Source organism: Hyposmocoma kahamanoa, unplaced genomic scaffold (genome assembly GCF_003589595.1).
Source record: "Hyposmocoma kahamanoa isolate Upper Pololo Valley unplaced genomic scaffold, ASM358959v1 62, whole genome shotgun sequence".
Lineage (NCBI taxonomy): Eukaryota > Metazoa > Arthropoda > Insecta > Lepidoptera > Cosmopterigidae > Hyposmocoma > Hyposmocoma kahamanoa.
Genome location: NW_020653850.1, coordinates 13448164 through 13473800, shown reverse-complemented (window position 1 = coordinate 13473800; position 25637 = coordinate 13448164). Strand labels below are relative to the sequence as shown.

The 25637-nt window shown below is 34.5% G+C and overlaps 3 protein-coding genes across 3 annotated transcripts; 2 read left to right on the top strand and 1 right to left on the bottom strand.

Annotated features, from left to right (window-relative positions):
- The first annotated feature begins 4423 nt into the window (after window positions 1-4423).
- On the top strand, window positions 4424-5597 carry LOC113229688 (8-oxo-dGDP phosphatase NUDT18). Its single transcript, XM_026463370.1, has one exon. The coding sequence runs from the start codon at window positions 4424-4426 to the stop codon at window positions 5423-5425; it is 1002 nt and encodes a 333-aa protein (XP_026319155.1). The 3' UTR covers window positions 5426-5597.
- Window positions 5598-6383: 786 nt separating this feature from the next.
- Window positions 6384-9543, bottom strand: LOC113229543 (peroxisomal N(1)-acetyl-spermine/spermidine oxidase). Its single transcript, XM_026463175.1, has 3 exons — window positions 8186-9543; window positions 7659-7779; window positions 6384-7476 (listed from the first exon to the last, which is right to left on the bottom strand). The coding sequence occupies exons 1-3, from the start codon at window positions 9526-9528 to the stop codon at window positions 7288-7290; spliced, it is 1653 nt and encodes a 550-aa protein (XP_026318960.1). The 5' UTR covers window positions 9529-9543; the 3' UTR covers window positions 6384-7287.
- A 2852-nt stretch (window positions 9544-12395) lies between these two features.
- LOC113229616 (CREB3 regulatory factor) lies at window positions 12396-19904 on the top strand. Its single transcript, XM_026463276.1, has 6 exons — window positions 12396-13188; window positions 14933-15116; window positions 16014-16215; window positions 18970-19220; window positions 19326-19442; window positions 19721-19904. The coding sequence occupies exons 1-6, from the start codon at window positions 12460-12462 to the stop codon at window positions 19816-19818; spliced, it is 1581 nt and encodes a 526-aa protein (XP_026319061.1). The 5' UTR covers window positions 12396-12459; the 3' UTR covers window positions 19819-19904.
- The last annotated feature ends 5733 nt before the right edge of the window (window positions 19905-25637 follow it).

Here is a 25637-nt window from a genome sequence, read left to right as displayed (position 1 = left end):
AATGAGCCTCTGCTGAAACTGTGTAGTTATTGTTCAGCCTACTATCATTAGATTTTTGTTGAGAGGAGCGAACTGCATCAGCAAAAGATCTTGAAATTGGAGGGTGATGTTTTGATGCTTCGGAATATGATATACTACTTTGGGCCATGGACACTTTAATTTCTTTTTGACGGGCAAATTCAGGACAGGATTTGCTATTTGCAAAATGGAATCCAGAACATAGGCAACAAGAAGCATAATCTACATGTACTGAGCAGGTTTCAGCAGTATGGTCTTCACCACATTTTAGGCAACGGGGTTTGGATCTACACTGCATTTTAGTATGACCATAACGGCAACAACGGTAACATTGTATTGTAGGATATATATACAGTTCAACAGATAAAGCAGTATAGCACATATAAATGCGCTTTGGTAAAACTTGTCCATCAAAGGTGAAAATTACAGTTTCGGAGTTATTAAATATTGCAGTCCCACTTACAATAGTTTTCCGCTTGATACGTCTAACTTTAATAATTTTACCGCACCCAATAGGCACTGAAACATTTTCAAGAACTTCATCATCTGTCCAATCGGCAGGGACACCACGCGCTACTCCATACGAGTCACATTAAAAGTAGGAATAAAAGCTTTAAATTTGTGACTGGCAAGACTGGGGTTATCAACAAAATTATTCGCATCAGCAACACTAGAGAAAGCCAAACTAAGCCTGTTGCGATCTATTCTTTTCAAACTTCCGTTTACAATGTTTTTAACAGAGTTATTTTTTAAAAAGTTTCCAAACTGCACAGGATGGAGCGTAACACGATCATCAGCTGTACTTTGTTCTTTCTGGACATGTACTACGTATGGGGCTAAATCTGTCACTTCATACTTCTTACCACCCTGTGGCCTTGAATTTGAAACAGAATCACCAACATTTGTTACAACATTGTTAGTACTATTAGTAGCACCAACAATGTTAGCATTGGTATCAGCAACAATGGGTAATTTAAATTTCTTGGAACATTCTTCCTCAGATTCAGAACATTGACAATAGGTAAAGAGACTGGTTTGCCATCTCTTTTCCTACGTTTTTTATTACAATGACGGCAGATTTTCCGGGGTTTAACTCTTTTACGGTCAAGCATAGGAAGGCTGCCTTCAGTGTCCATTGATGAGTCGTCAATAACAACATTATAGGCTACTGGAGGCCCAGAGCCTCCTCCTGGGTCGTCAGGGGGATCGACCCCCATATTAAAGAAAGACTCACCTATATACGAACACTAAACACTAATTACAAAAAATATTACATAAACTATAACTAAAAGAAAGAGTAAATACAAAAATTTACACAAATAACTCTAACGATCCCAAATTAAATTAATTTGAAAATAAGAAAGTAAAAAACACGTCCGCCAAATCAAAGGTTTCCCGCGCCTTTTTTTTCATTCAATATTTGATTGTTGCAAAAACCTCATCTATCTATTCTATAGCACACATAGGGATGCAACGATACCACTGAAGTAACGATACTTACTCGGTATCGATTGAAAAGTATCGATTCTCTTATCGGCGGTTTTGTAAAATTTTGAATAATATAAATGAAAAATGTAACAAGTATTGATATTCTTCATTAATACGAAAATATGTTTTAAAAAGAATTCTATGAAAAAAGTTCGTTTTATAGTGCTTCCCAAAAAGATTAGTTTTTCTAAATGTTAGACGATTTCGCTTTGGAAAACAGCCTTTCGCAGGGTACAGAGGCACCGATAAGGTTTAGATATATTCGCACTTGTTTATATAATGCTGGGAATACGAGTTTTAAATCTTCCCATTCCTTTAATGGGTTGGCTTTTAAAGCGCAAACTGGATTAGCCAAATAAATTGAAACGCCGCCGCTTTCGGCCAACTACAAGTTGTTTGTGATGTGATCAAAAATCAAGTCTTCGTTAAAGGTTTCTTCTTCAGATCCACTGGTTGACGTTGTGATATCTTCCTTAACAATGTTTTTTAATTTTTGTATCGCTTTTCCACATGCATTTACATCTTGGAAATTGATGTTTTGAAACGTGGTTTTTATTGTTCCCAATCCTGTGAGTGTATTAAATTCAATGAGACCAAATCTTACTGTAAGAAAAAAATGAAAAGTACATATACGAGTAAGTACACTCAAGAGCACGTCAAACTTGATACTTTGTATGCACTTTGGACCGTTCTTATCGTAAGCTGCATAGAGTTGCATTTAAATCTTGAGTGTCAAGCTTGATGTGCTCTTGACCGTGTACTTACATAAAATACACATAAATTACAAAAGCAATCAAAATAACCAAATAGCTAATTGTCCTTATCCTACACAAGGCATACGCAAAAAGAAACTCGTTACGCAATTTCAATTATCGAACTACAAGCGATTGAAATATTTAGATATAGAACAAAGAAACTATAGAGTTTGGGGTGTTGTCGTTGTTCCACCTCCACGCGTGCGAAGTCCTTGAGCAGTCTGTGATGACATGTTGTCATAGAATGCCCAAGGATGTAGCTGGTACACCCTGGGGCCAACACTGACAACTCTCGGCTTCAGTCTGAGTCTTACCAGTGAGGGCGCGAAGCGATCAACACGGCCCGGCCATGCGTTTATGAGGGTGGACCATGGCAAGTGGTGGGCGGTCTTAATTTACACCCTCATGCGTTCATGCCTACGCAGTTTAGCGCCGTACGCAGGGATGAAGGAATCCTGGGGGGTTGAGCCCGAGCTGGGTGGGGATCCCGGCAAGCAATACGCCCTCTTCGGCCCTGATTTTCTGCCAAACGGTAGCCCTGTGACTAGCCAACACAGGGAAACGGCAATGTATCCCGTCAGAGGGCCACAGGCGAGTTGTGGGGGGGACGGACTCGGCCATGCTGACGGGGTGAGTATGTGCGGAACACCTGGTTGACTTTGATCGGGTCAGCCAGCCGCACATTTCGAGCCCCCGATGTCGCGCAGTGAGCTCCTAACCTTTGCACCTTTACTGTCCTGATAATCCTGGTGTCCCGAATGGGACATCCCCAAGGGTGCGGGCTCCGTGATGGGTGGGAAATCAGGAGAGTTAATCATAAGAACACTGCAACATGGATTCTGCAGATCAACTAAAATTATTAAATCACCCAAAACCGGTGGTACTGGAGGGGAAACCCAAAAGTGCCCCATCAAGCACAAACTCGAACGTACAGCAGCGCCCTACGGTGAGTGGTAGGCCAAAGGGGCTGGCCGGCGCTTTACTTTTCAGTTGGGCACGGTCTACCTCCGATTCAGGTCAAGAAGAGGAGTATACACTGATGTGCCGCCTGAAAAGGCAGGTACATCGACCAACAAAACGGATACCTCCCCGGTGCCCTCCACCTTCACTGGCTTCACCAGAGAAGGAAAAGGGCCCTCCCTGACCCCCGTCCCGGTGGACGTCGCCAGCCATACGGTGGCGTCCAATAGTGAGGATGAGTGTGTGTCGGCGATGGGAGATGGCAATGTCAAGAACAACTATACTCAAAGGTACACAATCTTCTCATAATAACACATGGACAACCCTTACGGTTTGTAGACAGGCTAGGGAAGCACTCCCAAAGCTCAACGCCAGTCTATCTCGTAAATTAATCAAACTTGAAAGACAAGAGCTGCGCACTCTATCTGCCACTCTAACGGGTCATGGTCCTTACAATAAACACCTTTTCAATTTAGGTATCACGGACAGCCCTCTATGCAGAGCGTGCATGGAGGAGGAGGAAACGGCCGCACACGTCCTACTAGAGTGCTCCGGTGTGGCCAACTACAGGGCAAAGTACCTTGGAGTGCCAAGGTCGCTCCCTGAAGTCTTCAGTAAACCAAAGAGGCTGCTGAGATTCCTGGAGGAGCTTGGGTTGCACGAGTAGGACCCTGCACCCACCACACGCAAAATAGGCGCCTCGACGTCGAGTTGCGGAAACTAGCCCGTTGCACCAATACCAATACCAACTATAGAGTTGATTTAATGTTAATCATTTTTTTAAAATGTTTTTATGAAATGTTAGTAATAAATAACTAACAAAATATTATTGTATTCGTTTTACGAAAATACATTTGCCCGAAATAATGCATAAGAATCGAATGAAAAGTATTATATTATTAGGTATCGGAGGGAAAAGTACTCGATACCAAAAAGTATCGATACTTTCCGTGTCCTTAAACGCGTGCTTGACGTTGGCGGAATATTGTATCGATGGAATCTTATTGATTGATCTTATATATTAGTGGTTTGTGTCGATTGAACAATAACACTTTGTGAAGAAGGAATTGTTGTGATAATTTCTTTAAAGTGAGTAAAACAAGTGAACTCTATGATAAAAGGTAGTTCACAGTCAATTTTGGATTTACTCCAGAGTACTGTACGCGTTTTGCACTCGTAAACAAGTTTTAAAGTGGGTAACTATGTCGCATCCAGTCGACTCAAATCTTACAAAATTATTAGAAGGTTTGGGCTTAGATGGTGAAGATAACGATTTCTGTGACTTTACGATCGCTGACCAGAATTTGGTGGCTGAATCTCAAGGAATTACGCCAACGACATCATCTAATTTCAAACCGGTACTTGGTCGTAACGTCACCTATGTTGTCGCCTGTGTAATTATAAACGAAAAGAAAGAAATACTAATGATGCAAGAAGCAAAGGAAAGTTGCGCCGGTAAATGGTACTTACCCGCCGGTCGCATGGAAAAGGGAGAAACCATCGTACAGGCCACCATTCGAGAAGTTCTTGAAGAAACTGGCTTAGAATGTGAACCAAAAACATTGTTAGTTGTTGAAACTGCTGCCGGAACATGGTACAGGTTTGTGTTAACTGGGGAAGTTGTTGGAGGAGAGCTAAAGACACCAGCGAAAGCAGACAAAGAATCACTTCAAGCTAAGTGGATTTCCAACTTGAAGGAGATATCTTTAAGAGCAAATGACATTCTTCCTCTCATTGAAAAAGCAAAGCTGTACAGAAAAAAAAAAGCAAAGAACCTTTGGCACAAAGACATCTTACCAGCTCCAACACCTCATGCTAAAGATTTGCTCAGATTGATTGTTGTTATTAAAAAAAAAAGTACCAATAAATTGCATGTGCTATTAAGTGAGAAAACATGTATACATTTTCCCATGTGTGAGATAAATCCAGCTAAAAGTGTTCATTCAACACTGAGGAGGTTTATGGTTGAGATGTTTGGTGCAGATGTGGCGCAACACCGTCCCATAGGTCTCTTGAATGTGGAAGCAGCTCCTGAAGCTGAAGGATGCTGTTTGACTTTGTTAGTAGCATTCCGTGCTCCATTGGAAGAGGTCCCTCTAATTGGAAAGTGTGCCTGGCAGGAGGTACATGAAGAAGTAGAGAAAAAGTTACTCTCTATAATAACCACAAAAAATTCTGCGATTGAGTTAGATGTAGTGCGCTAATAAATTCTTGGGATAATGTTATGAAAACATGACAAAAAAGAATACCCAATCGTAGCATTTAGAATGTAAAAATTATAAATTGATCTGTGCAAATGCAATAGAGAAGTTTTTGTATTCAATGTTTGTATTTAAAATTACAGTCACAACATGTGGTTAGGGTATTTTATGGAACTAACAATATATATATATATATATATACATAATGTATGCTATGTATAGGTTAATGGCAAAGCCATTTTTGTTTATTTTGCCAAGTAGTTAAGGTATAAGTTTTAAGATGCTTTGCACTGATTATACCTTCTAACATCATCACATACTAGTATTACTGAGTCATTTAAGTACATTCCAGTTTTATTTGTGTAGGTATAACTTGTTACTAATTTATTCCTCATAATGGTGGACATTATACATAATTTTATAAACAAAGTATATCATGTAAAAGTTAACAGTGAGCTTTAAATTGTCTCCATTTTGAAACCTTGTATTAATTCTAGTTGCTAGACTTGTTACATTTATACACTTACATATTTACCATATTGATAGTTATTATTGTAATAAAGATGACTTTTATATTATGGTTTAATTTACTTTAATGCCAGGCATCCATCTTATTTTACCTACTGTGGATTTGAAAAAACAACCAAATATTTTTTTAAAATGATTTATTAATGCGATACAAAAACATTGCACTGACTAGAAAAATCGAATACCTATTGAATAAAAAATAACAGAAAAGGCATTAATTATATATAATACTCTACAACTAAAGTGTGCTTTAAGCATGTACAATTTTCCTACATAGCCTTCGTTAGCTTTTTGAGAAAAATAATTATAACAGAATTTTGTAAATCTTCAGCAACACTATTAAATAGAAAAAAAGATCTATAATACATATCACATTATACACTTCCCCATTTTCGTTTTTGTAGAGCCACTCACTACTAATATATTTTCTTTATGTGGAACTAAAAAGTGAAATATACAATAAAATATTTCTTTAAAATTAAGTATATTATTGAATCACAATAATAACTAATAAATTGCTACCACAGCTTAATTTGCCAGACACAGTAGGATATACTTTTATATAACAAAATTATTTTGTTTCAAAATAATATTGAATTTCCCTTCATATCACACTCAATTTAACATTATAATTAATGGTAATTCACATACTATGTACATCTTGTACAACATACTGCAGGTCATTTTTGGTAACATACAACATGAAGGTTCCTAAATGTTTTTCATTACGTTATCAAATGTCATCATTATTCGAGTGTGTGACATTGTAAATCATATCATAATAACCTATTTGATAATAATGCAATAAAATTCTTTATGGCACTATTATTAAAATAAGGGATCGTTTTAAACACATAATTTTGATGTACTGTAGTATGAAAATAAAAGTTTTTGAGACAAATTTATTAAATTTCCATGAGTACTGTGCGTAATATAAGTTAGATGGGACTTCACAAACAAAAAGCTTATCATCTAGAAAGGGTCCCAAATTAATGGAATAACATTTCATGTCATATAGAATGACCAACACTACATACGTGCAGTTTGCAATATCTTGCAAATATCCTGCCATCATAATGTTACCAAATTATTTTGGAAGTTGTAGAATGTTAGGCAGGTACCACAACAGCCAATTTTGTAACACCTCAACCAAGGATGCCTCATAATCAAAAAACTACTCAAAGAACAAGTTAAATATGCAACTATTGATAAATACTAAGTTATTATAATTCTTCTAAAATCCTATGAATCAAATGGGCATCAAACCCTTGTCATGGGCAATATCACCTTAACAGCACTGAGAATCAGGCATTAGAAGACTATATACATTAACAGCTTTACCCTTCAAGCTGGACACCTTGTATCCAAGAAGAGAGATCAGCTGATCCAGGACATTCTAAAACATTTTCAGGAGGTTCATCAGCCGCCAGCAACCGCCTTGCTGCAGTTTGACCTGATAGATATGCACCATGAACTGTGGAATAGAAGCTGCTGTGAGTGTGCTCTCCTGCAAAGAGCAATACAGGCTGGAACAAAAAATTCCATTAAATAATTGTTAAAAAGCACAGATGAGTTACTTGTTACCAATCAACAAAATATTTATTTTAAAAAAAATATTAATAATTTAGTTTTGCTGGCTGGCTGATATAGACATCTTATAAATCAATAAAATTTTATAATGATAAAATTTGTTCTGGAAACCTGGTACCTTTTTATCACGAACATTCCTAAATAATGGCTGAGCTATACTCTCGATGTCACTCTGACTGGCTCCAACAGCAATAGCGGTATAAGATCCTCTTGCATATGGCTGCTTTTTCCAACTAGTACTGAAATCAATATTTAGTATATTATGTTAATGAAAATCTATTAAAAATAATTTTTGAGTCTTAGGGTCGTATTCCAGAACTCTACTCAATGCTCAAGTCAGGATTGCACTGGAAATACGACCCTAATTGCAAGGACTTGTGTATGATTTTCAGTGCTCACTGCAATACTCAAATCCTGACTTGAGTATTGAGTAGAGTTCTGGAATACAACCCTTCTAGAACTCTACTCAATACTCAAGTCAGGATTTGAGTATGGTTTAAACCACTCAAAATCATACTCAAGTCCCTACCATTAGGGTCGTATTTCCAGTGCTTGAAATCATACTCAGATCCTGACTTGAGCATTGAGTCGAGTTCTAGAATACGACTTTAAGACTTATATTCTACATTACTTGATAGCACTTACCATACACATTTCTGTGGTTCAGGTACAAATGGGTCATTTAGAAATTTACGCAAAATTTTTGTACATGTAGATGCCACTTCTTCCACTGACAATGTCTCCATGTGTTCAGCTTCTCTGCCTGATAGCCATCCTAGTAAGAGAGTCTCTGTGACTTTAGTGAATGAGTAAATTTTCTTATACCAAGACTGTGATATATCTTCAGGTGCAGATGGAGTCTCCCAAAGCAACATTATTTCTGTCACTTCTGGATTAAGAAAAGGTCTATCGTATTCTAGGAAAATTTTATCTACTGTACCAAATAGTAACCTTTCAATTGACTCCATTTTGTACTGAGGTAGGGGTGGATCAAATATATTAATTGCTTGTTCTTTAAGAACACCTAATGGAATTGTGCATATCACATGGTTAGCATAGAAAGTTTCCCCATTGTCACAAACTATTTCTACATAATTTGGATGTCTCTTTGGTTTTTGTGAAGAGCTTGCAGCAGTAGTATCTTCTGCAGCAGCTTTGCTGGAGGTAGATGCTTTAGAGATGTCTTCTATCACAGTCTGATCTGAGTCCTCTGATTCATCCCCCACATCATCACATCCCTGTCCACGGTTTGAGTCCCAGATAATTTTATTTACAGGGTGATTGTTTATAATTTTATCAGGGGTTATATTTTTAGTCATTGGCTGTAGGATAGTACTATAACCAGATGGTATCGTAATATTTCCTCCTTGTAATTCTGTATAGCTACCTAATTCTAAAAGGTCAATTTCATCCATTGTACTACATCCAGATATACATGTCTCACGTTTCAATAAACAGTCAAATATTTGGCGTCTCAATTTCTTTTCTTCTGATGTTGGTAGACGTTCTAAGTAAATCGTAGCTTCTAAGTTGATATGCTCACCAACACTGTGAATATCAGGTGGAGGCAAATACTGACATAGGAAATACTCTTCACAGCGGTGGAGAAAGCACATGTACGCCTCATGAATCTCATGTAGTACTCCAAATGGTACCTGTTTACCGTCTTCAGTAGCGGCTATAACCTTGTGTGGCTTGGGTACGTTTATAATGTTTACGAGTCCGTTGGACATCGCTATTTCGAAAATAGGGTTACCTAACACTCCAAGTATCCCATTTGCTCCGAGCTCTACGCTATGAGCCTTCATTGGAATAGATATAATTCGTCCTCCGACACGATTTCTCGCTTCTATTATAACAAAGTTTTCTTCACCATTTTTTAGGAGATAATTGGCGGCAGCCAAACCGGCCATGCCGCTGCCAATAATAACGATATCATATTTTTTCGCATCACATTTTTTACTAGAATTTGTGTTGTCGTCACCCATAATATTTAAATTAGTATTTGGAAATAAATTATGTCACTATGCTTTTGACGAACAGGCAGTGGTTTCAACACCCCATGATGTTTATATTTTTAAATTAATATTTTTTTATTTTATGGCCTGGTCACAAATACAATGAGTTTGGCAGTTCTTTTTTACATCAAGCGACTTAACAAGATATCAATCAATGTGATGGACGTTATTTCCTTTATTTCTTTCCATCCTCCAAGACATTAATAAAGTTACTATTCTGTTAACACATCCCTAGCAACTTCAAATCTCAAACGTAACTGTACAGGTATATACATACATCAAGCTTGACACTTTGTACAGTCAAGAACACGTCAAGCAATACTTTGGACGGTTCTTATCGTAAGCGGCATAGAGTTGGATTTAAGTGTTATATAAGTCTCAAGCTTGATGTGCTCTTCACCCTGTGCCAGGTGCAATTTTTGTGCTTACTTTTTAGTAATTATTTATTTACTTTTATTATACCCACTTAATAATTATTTATTTACTTTATTAATCCCACTTCGCTAGCTAGCTAGCGCTAAAGAGTCCTAGGGGGCAGTAGGGGCCTCTGTCCAGGGGGTGCTACCGCATTTGAAAAAAAAAAAACCTGAAATATCTATAGAAAATTTAAACTACAGTACAAAATATATAATTTCTTTTTATTCGTGATTTTTTGTGTTCAGTTCTGAAGTTAATAAAAAAATACGTCTGTTCAATTATTGTTTTTTGTGGTGTAAGCATTAAAATTTTTTATTCTGCTTAAGTTAAGTGGGCGGTGGGCCAAAAAGTTTGAGAACCTATGTATGTATGTACCAAAATAATTTCTAATCCGTGAGTAAGTTTTCCCGTTTTGTATACATACGGTGGCACAAATGCAAACTGCGAGTGCCAGGAACAAAACAAAAAAAACATCATAATAGCCTGTTCACTAGAAAATGGCGGGTTTTATTACTTACATTTTTCTTAGAGGATGGCAAAGTTTCCATGGTATAAACATTTTTACATGAATTAATTTTTAGTTTATGTATATTACGTTGTGTGTTTCTTAATTATTTGTTACCAATAAGCTGATGGCTCTGAAGCACATGCTTTATAAATAAAAATAATACTGTTCACTAGAGACGACCGAATAGGGTTCCTTAGTTGTCAGTTCAAATATCAATCAATAATCGAGTATTATTTTATTATTAGTTTAGTTACGAATATAATACAGTTTAAACTATTGAGCAATTTTCTGAAAAATTTTAAATAATACAAATTAATCCAGAAAAATTAAATAAATAGTTCGAAAAATATATTTTGATCAATCTTTTCGTTCTACGACGTTTAAATATATCTTTTGAAGTTTTATTTACCGTTAATTTTAAAATATATTTGTATAGTTTAAAGTAAGTTAGAGTAAAACGAGATTCAAAATTATTTGGACAACAGCGGGGGAAAAAATAATCATAGGTAAAAAAATCTATAAAATGCCTCTATCATTTTCGTTCAGTATCTTCAACTTTTGATAGATGTCAACTGTAGAAAAATATAGGAAATATGGAGAAATGGATTTTTTTCATGACTCAACATTTATTTCTTTCATAAAGGTCTACTTTTTTATGTAACAAAACAACAAAAGCTAGCACAACGTCGCAGGAAATCGCGTTATGTGAAATAGCGTACGACAGTAGAAGTAACTTTTTTGATTGAGATGTATGACAATAAAAAAATTCCTTTCATGCAAATTCTAATTCTAATCACACGGAACTGTTTACCTTATATGTAGTTTAACCTGGTATGCTCAATCAATCAAACAATCAACCAATCATAAGTATTTATAAGAACTTTTCTTCGAAAGTCATTCCCCCACTGTTCTCAATTCTACATAGCAACAGCAAAGCAGTTGCTTCATTCAGTAGCGCTCAACATAATATGCATCATCATCACTTATGTGATGATGATGCATATTACACACGTTTACAAACATTTTGAGATTCTCTATAAAATGTTGTTTTGTAATTTTTGTTGAGTAGGCTACAGAATTCTTTATATTTTTTGTAAAAAATACTCAGAGGCGTATTTATATTTCTTTCGGCTTTATTGAAACAGTAGTTTAAAAGTTACGGGCAATATCCCTGAAAATGAAATAAATAAATAAAAAGAAGCTACGGCTAATTTATAGAGCTTATACAAAAATAATACAAAAAAATTGATGTCGAATTGTATTCTTTAATGGATCATGATATTACAATATCTGGCGATAAATATTGTAACTGTTATGAATGTATTAGTTATTTTAAAATTTTGATTGTCCGTCTCTATTACACTTCACTTGCCATGCGCTCCCCCTCGTCTCTCCTTCGTCTCGCAAATCGTTATGCAGTCTTATTCTATCTTATGAAGATTCATATATCTATCACTTTTTCTCATGACCTTTGATTATGCTGAATAATAATATCAAAAATCTTTGTTTACTTCTCAACTGTGTTCAGGGAAGTGTTTTTGTTATTGTGTGTGAAAATATTTCAATTTTATTAAGACTAAAGTCCTTTTAGTGGTTTCATGCAACAGATTTCGCAAGAAATATTGATTAGTGTCCTGTGCAAACTGGTGAACTGTTACGTATTGTGGAAACTGCTGTTGGTCAAATTCGATATCGAAAGTCATTGTGAATAATCAACTGGATATAGAAAATTTAATTCGGGATTGTCGCATGACGTGGTTATGTAATCAAGGATGTGATACTGATTTGTGTCAATTAATATCAAAATAAAGCTTTTAGGAGCAGTAAGCATATCAGATCGCGAGGAGGAAATAAATAAACATTGGCGGGCGACACGTGGGTCTCGTGTTGAATTAATCGATAGACATACGAGGCGCGCGCCAGTCTCTATCAGTGAGACTGTTCTGCGTCAAGGTCGCCGTACACAAACACGTGTGATGGCGGATTCTATTTACACACATGACTTTCTCCTAGATCCTGGTGTGGAGATAAAACTGGAGTCTCCTCTCGAACTCAGCTCTATGTCAGCCTCTGTACCCATTCCACAGCGCCGTGCTGACTTCGACGACTTTGGCAATGACCTAGACTTATGCCTCCAGGACAATCTAGCTGGCTCTTTTCATAATGTACCCAATATGCAGTACAACAAACTCACCTATGAAGCCGACAATAGTTCAAAAATGGACACCTTCAGAATGGATGATGATGACATATTCCAAGTAGACAAAGCCGATTTAATATTAGGCCCAACACTGGCCGAGTTGAATGCCAATCCTGACACATTGTTAGATGATTTGAATTTTGATGATTTACTTTTGCCAGAGGAGAGTGGCTATTGTGTACAGATTGGTGGGGCTATGAGTGGGACACGCAGAACTCCAATGCAGACTTCAAATACTCTGGCACCAGAGAGTCCTTGTAGCCCATATAGTCGGACACAGCATACCTTTTCTCCCTCGAGTCAGCACAGTTCAGCTTCTTCTAGTTTTGCTCAACCTATGAACCAGTTACCAGAATTGTTAATGCGTATGGATAGCTACAGTGGAGAGATAGCCCTTGGGCAGTCAGTTCCAGCGTCCACAGTCTTGCCACCTTTCCTGACTAGTATGAAGCCTCAGCACACACAGCTATCCTCATCAGCGCCTACACATCTCACCATGGAACAGGTTGGATTTATTTTTATAACATAAAATACATATCTCAAAAGGCTTTTTACAATATCTAATAGTGTTATTTTGCAGGTAGCTACATTAAAACATTTGCAAATTATTATCGTGCAATATACCTGTACGCTTATATCTGTGACTGCATATTGACTTTTTAAATTCATGTGTGCACACCCATGTGATATTAAAGAAACATGTTACACCTATAGTTAAGTCTGTAGAAATGCATGTAAGTAAATGATACTATATCGCCAATATGTTTATATGCCTAATGTTTAACTGGACACAGTGAAACTATACAATTTTGTTAACCGACTTTAAAAAAGGTGGAGGTTCTCAATTCGACTACATGTTTTTTTTTTTTATGTATGTTACGTGATAACTCCACCATTTGTGAACCGATTTTGATGATTCTTTTTTGTTGGAAAGAGGGTACCTCCATAGTGGTCCCATTTAATTTTGAATGAAAATTCATCCACCTCTAAGGGTGGTTGTTCACGCATGAAGATTCATTTTTATAAATAGCACCTAAATTTTATTATAAGGAGCAGTTATTTTAATGGTTGATTGCATTTTTCTCTCTCTATAGTATACTTTGAGTAGTAAGCACCGATTTTTGTCAAGTTCCATATAGTGGAGAACTAGGGAATGAATCCGGGTTTGCGCACTTTCCGATAACCAATCTCAATAAAACTTGGCAAATAGATGTAATTCCACGTACTTTTGAGGTCGGTTTTTTTAGTACTCTGTACTGAGATTATTACATATCAATTTCTATACAACCTGTTTTCACCAATGAATGAATTAGTATGTAAGTAAGAATTTATAGTAATTGTAAATAAAAATTACACATTGAACTATCATATATAATTTTATTGAGATGACATTGAAGCCAATCTTCAAAATATTTTGCATATGGCAATTTTAACAGCTTTACATTATTGATTACATAATCTATCTAATGAGGTTGATGGAAAACTGTCTTTAAAAATAAATGATTTTTTGATATAAAAAACTATACAGGTAAAAACGAAAATAATTTGTTATTATCATACAGAGTGGGTGTAGTCTGGTAGATGTAAACATGTTTTTGTTTAACACTCAAATCTAATCTTTTGTGATGTTAATATGATAGTAAACAAGGCATAGCTTGGGGCAGGTTATGTGATTTGGAATAACAATTTTAGTAATTAAAAAACCAATTTTAGTAAAATAATACTAAAAATAAATATTGTTGACATCTTGGGGTATGAGTGTGCTTTAGGGTAAAACCTGACTGAGATTTCATTACCAAAAATGTATTTTTATTTGCCCTATTTATTGATTTAAAAAATATAATATTCATAAAATATATGTCGCACATTGAAACCAATATCATCACTTAATAAAATGTCAACTTTTGCAAAATAACTTGTGTTGGTAAAAATACATTTAAATTTGAAAAAAAAAACCAGTTCATTTAGTGACGGTATTGATTTCAACAAGTGATATTCATATTGTGATTTCTTACCTTAACAAACCATGATTTAACTTCAATTGTACATCCAGACGCTAGCAAACAGTTTGTAAACAGTCCACTCCTTCATACACTTATGCAAATGTTTTATTTTGTGTATTGTTTTGACAAAATCTTATAATCCTTTGTTGATATGGTATGACGGGTATCCGCAATTCGCCGTATAGGCGCCAATTTTGTGTGTGATCTATGGTGATCTTGTTATTTAAGTATCTTGTTTGTAAATAGATCTGGCAGCGTCGCGAACCAAGGAAGCACCTTTTGTCCACCAGTTCATTGGCGGAAGCCGGGTCAGTGTCATCTCTCTCAGGAGGTCTCCTAAGTCCTACAGGAGACTACTCACAGGATGAAGATGAAAAGGAAGCAGAGACCGATGAGGATAGTGACAGATATGAAGATCTTTCGTCTGATGGTAAGAATGATAATTATACTTAGGTACATAAAATGTATATTATGTTATTCTTATGTATAAAATGGAAAGAGCAGAATGTTTAGTAGTATCTTTATTTTAACATTGATAACTTAAATTAAATTTTACGAAGTTTAATATTATTAGTTTATACAGGGTGACCTGAAACTCGATACATTCCTTCTGAGGGGTGAAAGTAGACTTAATTTGAAACAAATTTAGTCATGTGATGCCCTGTCCAAAAATGAGTACTTTCGGGGATATTGAAGATATTATGTTTTTTGTTAAAAATCCCGATTTTCAATGTAATTTTTTTTTTGCTGAAAAGTTTATGTCTATTTCTTGTTTGTTTTTGCTTTAGCCGGTAGTTATTGAATCAAAGTTATTGTTTAATAACAATAGGGCACGAAATAACTGTTACATTAACTATGGTGTTTCAAAAATGATAAAGAGATACTTAAAAATAATAATTTTGTACTTACTAAATGGAGTGCATTGTAACAAAAATGTCTGGGACGATGTGTACAAATTGCTTAAACTACTTTCTTGTATTCTTACCTATTTAAAAAGGTACAAATGTTAACTACAATGCTAAGGTTTCTAATACAACAGACAATGTCCTAACGGGTACATCTTCCAGCAATAGATCTAAATGATCCCTCAAAACATCATTAAATATTTTTAAGTCTGTTTTTAATTTTGTTTGATCATTAGACATTTCGTAACTATCTACTACGAAAAAAATAATGGTCACTTTAGTAATACTTCATTTTTATTTTATAATTTGTTTTTGCCCTTACCCGGTGTATTATCGTGTATTATTGGTAACGTGGTTACTTATGTACTGGCTACGCAAGGAGCACGTGTTTTCTGATACAAAATGTTTATGTTTTGTTTTAGAATCGAACGATGAGTCGGAGAGTAAACAGGCGCGACACATTGCAAAGAAGGAAAGATATTTCTGGCAGTACAATGTTCAGGCAAAAGGCCCCAAAGGACAAAGGCTGGTATTGAAAAAGAACTCTGAGGACCCTCACATCTTGAACTCGGTTACTGATCCAGTTTTCAGCCCTAGTTGCAGCGTTAGAGGCATTAAACATAGGTAAGAAACTTAAGCATCACGCATAATGCTAGATTACCGTTATGACTCTTATTACTAAACAACATGCATATTAATGTACTCCGTATGAAGATACGCTTTAGATTTAGTAGCAGTAAAGCTCCCTGTGAAATAGTTCATTAAGGGAAGTACTGCCGCCTTACCTATTTCTGCCGCCAAGCAGTAATGTGAGCATTACTGCGTTCCGGTTTGGAAGGGTAAGGGCTGCTGGTGAAATTATGGAACATAGAACTTGTCAACTTATGTGTCAAGGTGACAGACGCAGAGTGCCCTTCAGATCTTTGCGGTTTAAAGCTCTGGGTGTCACTGCAACTGTTATGGATAGGCGTGTAGCTGGTGTTACCTGCCACACGACATGTTCGTCCCGTCACATGATATTATAAAAAAACCTTTCAAGTTAAAAGTTCCACCCTTACTGTCTTATATTTGACGATCAATCCACATTGTCAGAATCTTAAAAAATATTTATTTTTATTAATTTCTAGCATGCTTCGCAGTGAATGTTATTCATAATTGCTAAATGTGTGAGTTTGTTTCTTTTGTTGGGTTACTTAAACAACAAAAAAAACCCGTTAAAAAAACAGGGTAAATCCCGTTCATAAAAACGTTAATAGTTATTATAATGACCGCGAAAGTCTTAAAAAATATTATTCATACTAGCTATCTTTTCCTGATGTATTTCGCCATACCATTTGTAATGTTATCTACTTTTGCAAAATATTTTGCTATTCACACACACGCGGAAATAATTCCTTGAAACGAGGCTAATACCGGCTTAAACTCGTGATTTTTACACTCAATAACATATATATAGATAAGATGATGATAAGTTACCTATCTTTTATTTTGTAATAAGTTTGTGCCTATTTCAAAACAGGAAAGTATTTTTGTAATAGACAAGCTACTAAGGCTTATTCCCAGTTGTCACTACTGGCTTTGTTTCTAGTGGCGACAAATAGGAAAAAAAAATCCATTGTCAGCATTTGTCTAATATGAAGTATCATAGCGTTTATAGAGAGTTGAGTAGTTGGGTATCTGTATGGTTTTGTGATGCATCATCTTGTGCACAGCCCGTGGCGCAGTTTCCAAATTAATAAATGCCGTAAACAGACTTAATAATAACAGTAATCAATATCAAATTTATTGCTTATCTTATTGGATAACTTAACTGCAAAATAAAAGTGAAATGCGAAATATAGAAATCAGAGAGAAAACATCACCTAGAACTATTTTCATTTGAAGGAATGCTACGATCTTAATGTACTAAGTTTTATTAGGGAAAAGTTCACCTATAGTTCGTCACAACCGAGCCTTAAGATTAATAGCGGCTTATTCCCAGTTGTCACCACTGACTATGATCCCACTGGCGACAAACGGGATAAAAAAATCAGTTGTTTCCAGTGGTGATTTTTACTGGCGATAAATGGGAAGAAAACCCACATGTTAACAAGTGGTGATAAATTCCCTAATAAAACTTAGTACATTACAATCGTAGCATTTCCTTCAAATGAAACTACATTAATATAGTACAGTCAACCGCACATCAAGCTTGACACTTTGTACTTTGGACCATTCTTATCATAAGCGGCATAGAGTTGGATTTGAGGCTTAAGTGTAAAGCTTGACGTGCTCTTGACCCTGCACGTAGGAGTTGTTTTCTCTCTGATTTCTATTTTTCGCATTTCACTTTTATTTTGCAGTTAAGTTATCCAATAAGATTGGCAATGAATTTGTTATTTATTACTGTTATTATTAAGTCTGTTTACATTCCACGCGGTGAGTAACGCCTCTAATATACTGTTGTATATTTAACTAGGTATAAAATGTATTTAATTATACTTTGTCGTTTACGATGACGTCACGGCATTAGTTATCTATGACTTCAACTGGGCCGATATTATTGACTGCAAAAAATCCATATAAGTATGCTAGCAATATATGGCTCAAAACCATTATTTTTCTTAATTATAAAAATAAATTAATCACAATAGCTATATGAGACTTTCTTCCCAACCCACACTAGGTTCTATTCGAATCCGCGCTCATATCTGCTCCGGAAAATTGTCTGTCTGTGACTGCCTGCTGCTGTTTTTTCTTTATTTTCTTTTATATTTTGTAGAAGAGAGGTTCAATTGGTACTATAGACAACAATTCATAGCCAACCATATATACGCAATCTTACATAATTCACAAGACATCTTAAAAACAGTATAATACATTGCCCTTGGGTTCCTCTCCTATCATACTTTATCTCAATCTGAGGAAGGTACCAGTAAAACGGCATTTATAAATTTAAGCCAAGTGTTGTGCACAAGATGATGCATCACAATAAAAAAGAATGTAGTGTTATTTTACCTTTTTCTTATCTAATAGTAGATGCGCGATGACAACCGGCTCGTACTTACTTATTTTTTTATATACCTACACACATACACATTTCACCCTCACATACACTTGGTTGGTTGTTGTTAATCTAAAAAAAAAAATTTAAACTACCTAGTAATCATAATTTACCATAACAATGCTTGTAGAGTAGATAAATAACCGAACCACTGACTTTCACAACGCTGTTTAGCCTAGTTTGAAAGTCGTAATCATAATCGTTAAGTCAGGGGACAGATAACATAAGACAATACTAACAAGCAACATAATGAATTGTAAATTTTTAGCAATACCACATAATCTGTGTCTTAAATAAATTGTAATTGTTATTATTATTTTTGCAATAATTCTCAGTGGGAAAGCAAGAAAAGGCGATGGAAACGATTTGACACCGAACGCGCGAAAGTTATATCTAATCGGCAAAGAATTGGATAATTTGAGTAAAATTATAAACGACATGATACCAGTAAGCGAGTTGCCGTTCAACGTACGACCAAAGACGCGCAAGGAGAAAAATAAGCTAGCTTCTAGAGCTTGCAGATTAAAGAAGAAAGCGCAACATGAAGCAAACAAACTAAAATTATATGGCTTACAACAGGAGCACAGTATGTTAAATATTTTAAAAAAAGAATATTTATTAAATTATCCCTGAACTTTAAACTATGCGTGCAATGAAAAATATTATAATTATGTTTATTTTTTAATTTCAGAACGTCTTCTCAACGGTATAAAACAAATGAAACAGATTTTAAGCACCAGAGTGACCAACCCCCAGAACAATACTGACTGGTCTTCAAAACTTACGGAAATAGTGAATACATCCACAGGTAAATCATGAATGTACAATTGCCCTACTATATTTTGCATCTTTATAATTTATCGTAGGTGACAAATAACGAGGATAGAAAAGGTGACAAATCACTACAAAAAAATATTACAAGTGCAATTCATCCGTATTATTTAGCTTAAAGTTAGATAATTATTCCTTCCGCGTAGGTACTTTATGAATACCACAATATCTGCGTGTATTTTTTCATTACTGACGATCTCGTACATATTTAATTTAGGTTGTCTTTGTAATAAACTACTTTTCATTTTATTACAGAAGTAAAAATAGCTGGAAAAACATCTGAGTACGTCAATAAGGTTCTGGATAAAGTCAAGGCGGGTCAGAACGACGGCGGACTTACCGATATGATGTAAACGTAATCAAATACACATTTACAGAATATGAATAATAAAACGAAAGGCTGTTCTATGTACCTCCAAAGTTATTTAGAGAAGAGAGTTTCTATCATATAAAAGGTGAATTGTCCAAGACAATTTTATTTTTGTATGGTAACAGAATAATGTAGAATTAGTCATTAGAAGCTTTACAGGCAACTAAGATGAAATGATAATTTTCGTATATAAACAATATTACGCCATATGTTGATTTTTTGTTCTTGATTCTTGATAATTGCTAAAGCACATACTGCATGTGAAAAAAAAAAAACAAATGGTTATTGTCATTATCGTACGGTTAGTAAATAATTAATGTAATATACATTTAAGAATGTAGAACCAAAAATAAATAGTTTATGGGAATGCTGTGTAGTACATTAAAATAATTGTATTTCGTTTTAAAAATATATTATCATATAGATTTAAAAAATCTACATCACCAAGATTAAATGATTATAAATCAATATTTTTATAATGACCATCCATCGAAAGTGCAATATATAACCATACATAACAAAAGTTATTAACTTGTTAAATTATCGCTTTAGAAAAAAACTATTTACTCGAATCGCTTAATGAGCTCAGTTAAAAAAATTTTGAAAATGAAAAAAAAAATCAGGGCTGATAAATTTAATATATTATAATAATGTAAAATTACAATTAAAAACCTGGTGAAATTGTAATTGTCTTAAAACTTAAAAGAATGCATTTACAGAATTAAATGCAATGACATAAAAAGAAAATTTATAATTTGAGCTCATACAAGTTTTGAGATAAATAAAGTTTCACATTTTAGATTTAAGAAATTCTTATATTTAAGTAGAACGCTTCCACATATTTATGAACATGTAGTTAGAACAGATAGAATGTCTTATCATGCGTATCATTAGGTATGCTTGTTGGTAAATAGTATTGAATATATGTATGCAGACGAGACTGAATTTTTTTATAAAATTATATTTAAAAAACAAAAATCAATTGAAAAGTACAAATATACTCAGTCTCCAATAAGTCTTATGAATAAGAATAGTTTGACTGAATACCTTATGTGCAAGTTTCGCTTCTAGATTTCTGGAATAGTCCTAACACATGATATAAATCTTGTTCTATATTTTAACCCTGGTATGTTTTTGTATTAGACACTTCCGTCTGAGATACTTCATTATGCCATGTCACTTATTATTATGCCATGTCTGGCTGTGTTGATATTGCCATATCTCGTTATATCACTGGAAGCGTTCTGTGTACATATAATTATGTTAAACATAATTTGAAGACCTATCTGGACCGATTATATGTAAATGTCAGAGCAGGATCGTGTACGACTTAAGAAATTAACAGACTGTTTCTTTATTTGCTTTTTTGCCAATATTTTTTTAAGGGAACTGAGTTTTGGGTTAATAAGTTGGTGTGTTTACGGTCTGTGAGGTTCTATTAAAAATCGATGCATATTTTTGGGCTTTTATAGAGTCAGATTTAGTTGGCTATCACAAGTGTGAAATTTCACAGCAGCGATAAACGTTGTTAGAAGATTGCATATACTCCACAACCGCTCGTCAACTTCCTTTCCGCGAGGTGCGGGCCGTCAGCGCATTTCTCTTATCGCCCTAACAATGCCAATGGTCTCCGTTAATTTGTTAAGTACGTACGAAACGCAGTTTTCTGTTAACCGCGCGTTTTAGTAGGTTTAAAACACTGTCAGTTACATTATGAACGATATACATAACACTAATTAAAGAATAGGGTATTTGACAAGTATCGAACATTAAATGCTTGTCATTAAAAACTACTTTTAAAGATGACGAATATATGTTTACACTTCATGGTCAACAGTGAAAACAGAATTGGTTGTTACATGCATTCATTCATCACGAGTTGGAAAGAAACGGTAATAGTGGTCTATAACATCACACTCTAATGGCGCTGTACAACCTGTATGTTATTGATCGTTATCCAAAAAGAGAAAAATTCCATCTCATTGATTAAAACCAAATAATATCTTGTGTGTAATAATATTTTAGTTGAGTTATCGAAAAATTAATTTTAGATTAATTTTTAACATGCTCAACACATGAAAGAAGCAACTAAAAAATTTTAGTCAAATACCCTTTCACTTTAAAGAATTGTTTACGAATTTGTTGCAATCTAAAAAACCCTTATTAGACAAGTAAATAACTTTTTGTTTTCCATGAAAATAAATTTGTTGTACAATAATATGTAGGTAGGTACTCTTTTAATTTCGTTATAAAAAGGGTTGGTTTATTTTTATTATTTGTTAATAGTTAAACAAAATTAGGATACTCATTAAACTCCAAAATCGTATGTAAAATTTTTGCAGTTTTAAATCTCTACCATTGAGCATTTGCTACGCCTCTTGCATTGAGTTTCTAGTTAAATGTTATATATCTTTAGTAAAGTAAGATATATATAAGTGTAGATTTTTTTTACTGTTTATCTAAGATATCGGGTTATTATTTTATGTGAAAGTCAACATAATATTTTAAGTAATATCATCATATAATGAAGTTTAATATTTTTGTATTATTGACATTATTGTGTATATAGAGCACATATATTTATTGTTAAATCTCGTTTTTTTTCAACTTGTGTAGTTTATTTTATTGTTCAAGGAATTTGAGGATCGGACTTGTTAAAGGAATTGTTTTTAAACGTACAAAGAAAATTTTGTTTTTTGTTTAACCACCTACATTGATAGCTCAAAATACGTTATTTTTCTAGCCGATATAAATTACTTGTTACGCATTACACCTAAAGAGTGGTAAGGTGCCTACAGATTAACTCCACTTTTTGACTATCGATACTGTGATTTTGTTAATCAACATGTGTGATTAGCAATGGTCGGAATAGGGTGTTCCAAATGAGTAGATAAACGTCTACATATAAATACATGGAGTGGTTGAAACCACCATATATTAATTTATATTTTCGAATTCCGAATTTCCGGAAATAGTTTTACTGCATCGTAAGATAAGACTACTCACTTAGGAAGCTGAAGTTCGATTTTAAAGTACATAATTCTAGAAGCGCCACGGACTAAAATGAAGTAGATAAATAACCTTTCACCAAAATAAACGTTTTTTAAGCACTACAAGCAAAAGCTTATTTTACCTAATGCGGATATTATTTATTATTATTTTATTACATACACAGTTATTTTATAACGAATTATGAATTTGAAAAAAAATATATACATAATATTCGGTGGTTTTAACAACTTATGTCACTCCTTGTAACTATGTTCTAAATGAGTAGATAAATGTCAACATATTATAAAAGTCTACATTTACAACACCCTATTCTGACCATTGGTCATCAGACACAAGTAAACTGTGTGAGAAGTAGACGATCGCTATCGCATTTTTCGTAGATCAACACGTGTCGATGGAAATCGAGCAAATCTGTAGATACCACTAAGATTATTATGTAAATTGAATTTATAATACACCTTTTAGAATTACCAATCAACTTCTTTTGGTTGAATTGGCTTCTTGAAATAGGTATCTGACTTTGTACCAATAACTTCAATTAAATTACATGCAATATTATCTAATTATAATAGATACCAAACTTTTTAACTGGTCTGCGATTCAATAGGCTGTGCTAATTTGTATAAATTCATAAGTTTGTTTTTCAAATATTTTAAATCACTGTAATATTGTGTTATGTGTATTGATCGACATTCAATAAATCTTTAAGATATTGAAGTTGTTTGCTTTAATGGATTCAGAGCCATTAATTTCTATCAGTAGATATAAAAAAAACAAGTATAAATAATACAAAATAATTTAAATTTTATTCAAATATATAAATTAGAATCTAATAAACTGTTTACTCCAGATGTTGATTTTTCGGTGATTTCTAGTTTTTGGAGAAGTTTTTCTATTTCTTCAATCTGGTATTCTTCTGGATGTTCCATGAAACAAACTATAGCAACTCCGGTCTCATCTTGATGTTCTCTCAATGTGATCACTGTGAAATACAGAAACAAAATACAACATGGAAGTGGGATTTCTAAAGATTATTAACTATATTAATTTGAATCAAAGTACAAGCCAATATAATACTAATAGTATAATAAGACAAGTAGCGTTACTTGGGGTCTACTCCCTTTTTCCGTCTAAAACAATCAGGCTCAATTTATATTGCGGCTGAACGGAATGGAAGCGGATTTTTGTAACAATATTGTACATAGTAATGAACTTTATGGTCAATTGTGTAACGTACAAACAAGGTACGAGCCAAAAATCACATCGCGCGTCTTTCACGGAATTCTTGCGAATGCGCGAGCATTTTCGAGAATTTCGAGAAAGAAAGCTTTCTATTATGGAGATGGCACGTTCAAATGTGTACCACGCCCATTTTACCGGGTATATACAATTCACCTGGATTTAAATTCTACTAAAAGTACAATTAACATCATCCTCGTTATTTACGCCCTTTTGCCTAATAAAACCCAGGATACATACATGCGCCTCTTTACCATATTAAAAAATCAGCTGGGACTAAATACTAGACATTTTAAGTGCGATTACGAAGTGGCAGTTATGCAGACAGTCAGCGAAGTTTTCCCACAAGCTAAAGTTAGTGGTTGCTTTTTCCATGACCAACAAGCTATATGGAAAAAATCAAAAGATATGGGACTGAACACAATTAGAGCAAACAGAAAAGTTATTCGCATTGTCGCTGTTTTGCCGCTTCTGCCACCAAGATACATACCAGAAGGTTGGCAATTTATTTACGGCATGATAGAACCATAGTCTTTAGAAATGAAACGTTTTCAAAATTATTTAGAGCGGCAATGGCATCGCCTGACTCCCACTTTAATAAACTGTGCTGGTCAACATCACCAGACCACCAACGCTTTAGAAGGATGGCACCGAGGCTCAACGTTAAGATTCCAAAACGCCAAAGTTTATTTCATTTTATACACAAAATCAGAGGAGAGTCTAAGCATTTTGATAAAATTATTAAGAAAAGTCTCTTTGAAAGTGGAAGGAAAAATAGAAACAATAAAGACATGATATTCGACAAAAAATATAAGCAAATAATGACAAGTTTACTGAAAAACGAGATCACAGTGGAGCAATTCTTAAAAAAATTTATTTACGTACAACTTTTAATGCAAAATAGCACTATTACAACTTTAACTTTTATTTATATAATAGCCGTTGTCCGCATAACATTTTTTCATACATATTGTATACTACTACTCATTCATTTCTAAAGATAATGGTTATATCGTGCCGTAAATAGCTTGCCATTCTTCCTTCACTATACCTTATCAAAATATTTTTGACACGAATACAAATATGATTTAGTATATGTACCAATTAATGAAAACATTAAATTACGATTTTACCTACGCCTTATTTTATTATTCCGGAAATAGGTAATTCAGCGAACAGTAATTTTTTTTTTAGAATAAGCCGTTTTGAGAATAGGTCCTATGTCTACTAAACCCGAATCTCCCTAATACAATCAATAATTTAAAGCAGCAGTAGAGCTCCACATTATTAATTCCGGCTTAGAAAGGTAAGGGTGCTGGTGAAATTACAGGTACATGGGACTTGTCAACTTATGTCTCAGGTGACGGACGCAGTGGCAGTGCCACTCATATCTTTACAATTTAAAGCTCTGTGTGGCATTACAACTGTTATGAACAGGTGTGTAGCTTACCATCAGGCGCACGACTGGTTCGTCCGGTCACTTGATTTTATAAAATAAAAACAATATACAGGGTTACAGGAAAAGTCGTGCTAGATCCGTTAAGGGCGTGG

What these genes read in the sequence shown, in the direction of transcription:
- LOC113229688 (XM_026463370.1), top strand. Translation starts at nt 4,424, where the DNA reads ATGTCGCATCCAGTCGACTCAAATCTTACAAAATTATTAGAAGGTTTG.
- LOC113229543 (XM_026463175.1), bottom strand. Translation starts at nt 9,528, where the DNA reads ATGGGTGACGACAACACAAATTCTAGTAAAAAATGTGATGCGAAAAAA. An exon ending in GAACCACAGAAATGTGTATG is followed by an intron (nt 7,780 to 8,185) that starts GTAAGTGCTATC and finishes TATTGATTTCAG; the next exon opens with TACTAGTTGGAAAAAGCAGC. An exon ending in GGAATGTTCGTGATAAAAAG is followed by an intron (nt 7,477 to 7,658) that starts GTACCAGGTTTC and finishes TTTTTGTTCCAG; the next exon opens with CCTGTATTGCTCTTTGCAGG.
- LOC113229616 (XM_026463276.1), top strand. Translation starts at nt 12,460, where the DNA reads ATGGCGGATTCTATTTACACACATGACTTTCTCCTAGATCCTGGTGTG. An exon ending in CACATCTCACCATGGAACAG is followed by an intron (nt 13,189 to 14,932) that starts GTTGGATTTATT and finishes GTTTGTAAATAG; the next exon opens with ATCTGGCAGCGTCGCGAACC. An exon ending in TGGCTTACAACAGGAGCACA is followed by an intron (nt 19,221 to 19,325) that starts GTATGTTAAATA and finishes TTTTAATTTCAG; the next exon opens with AACGTCTTCTCAACGGTATA.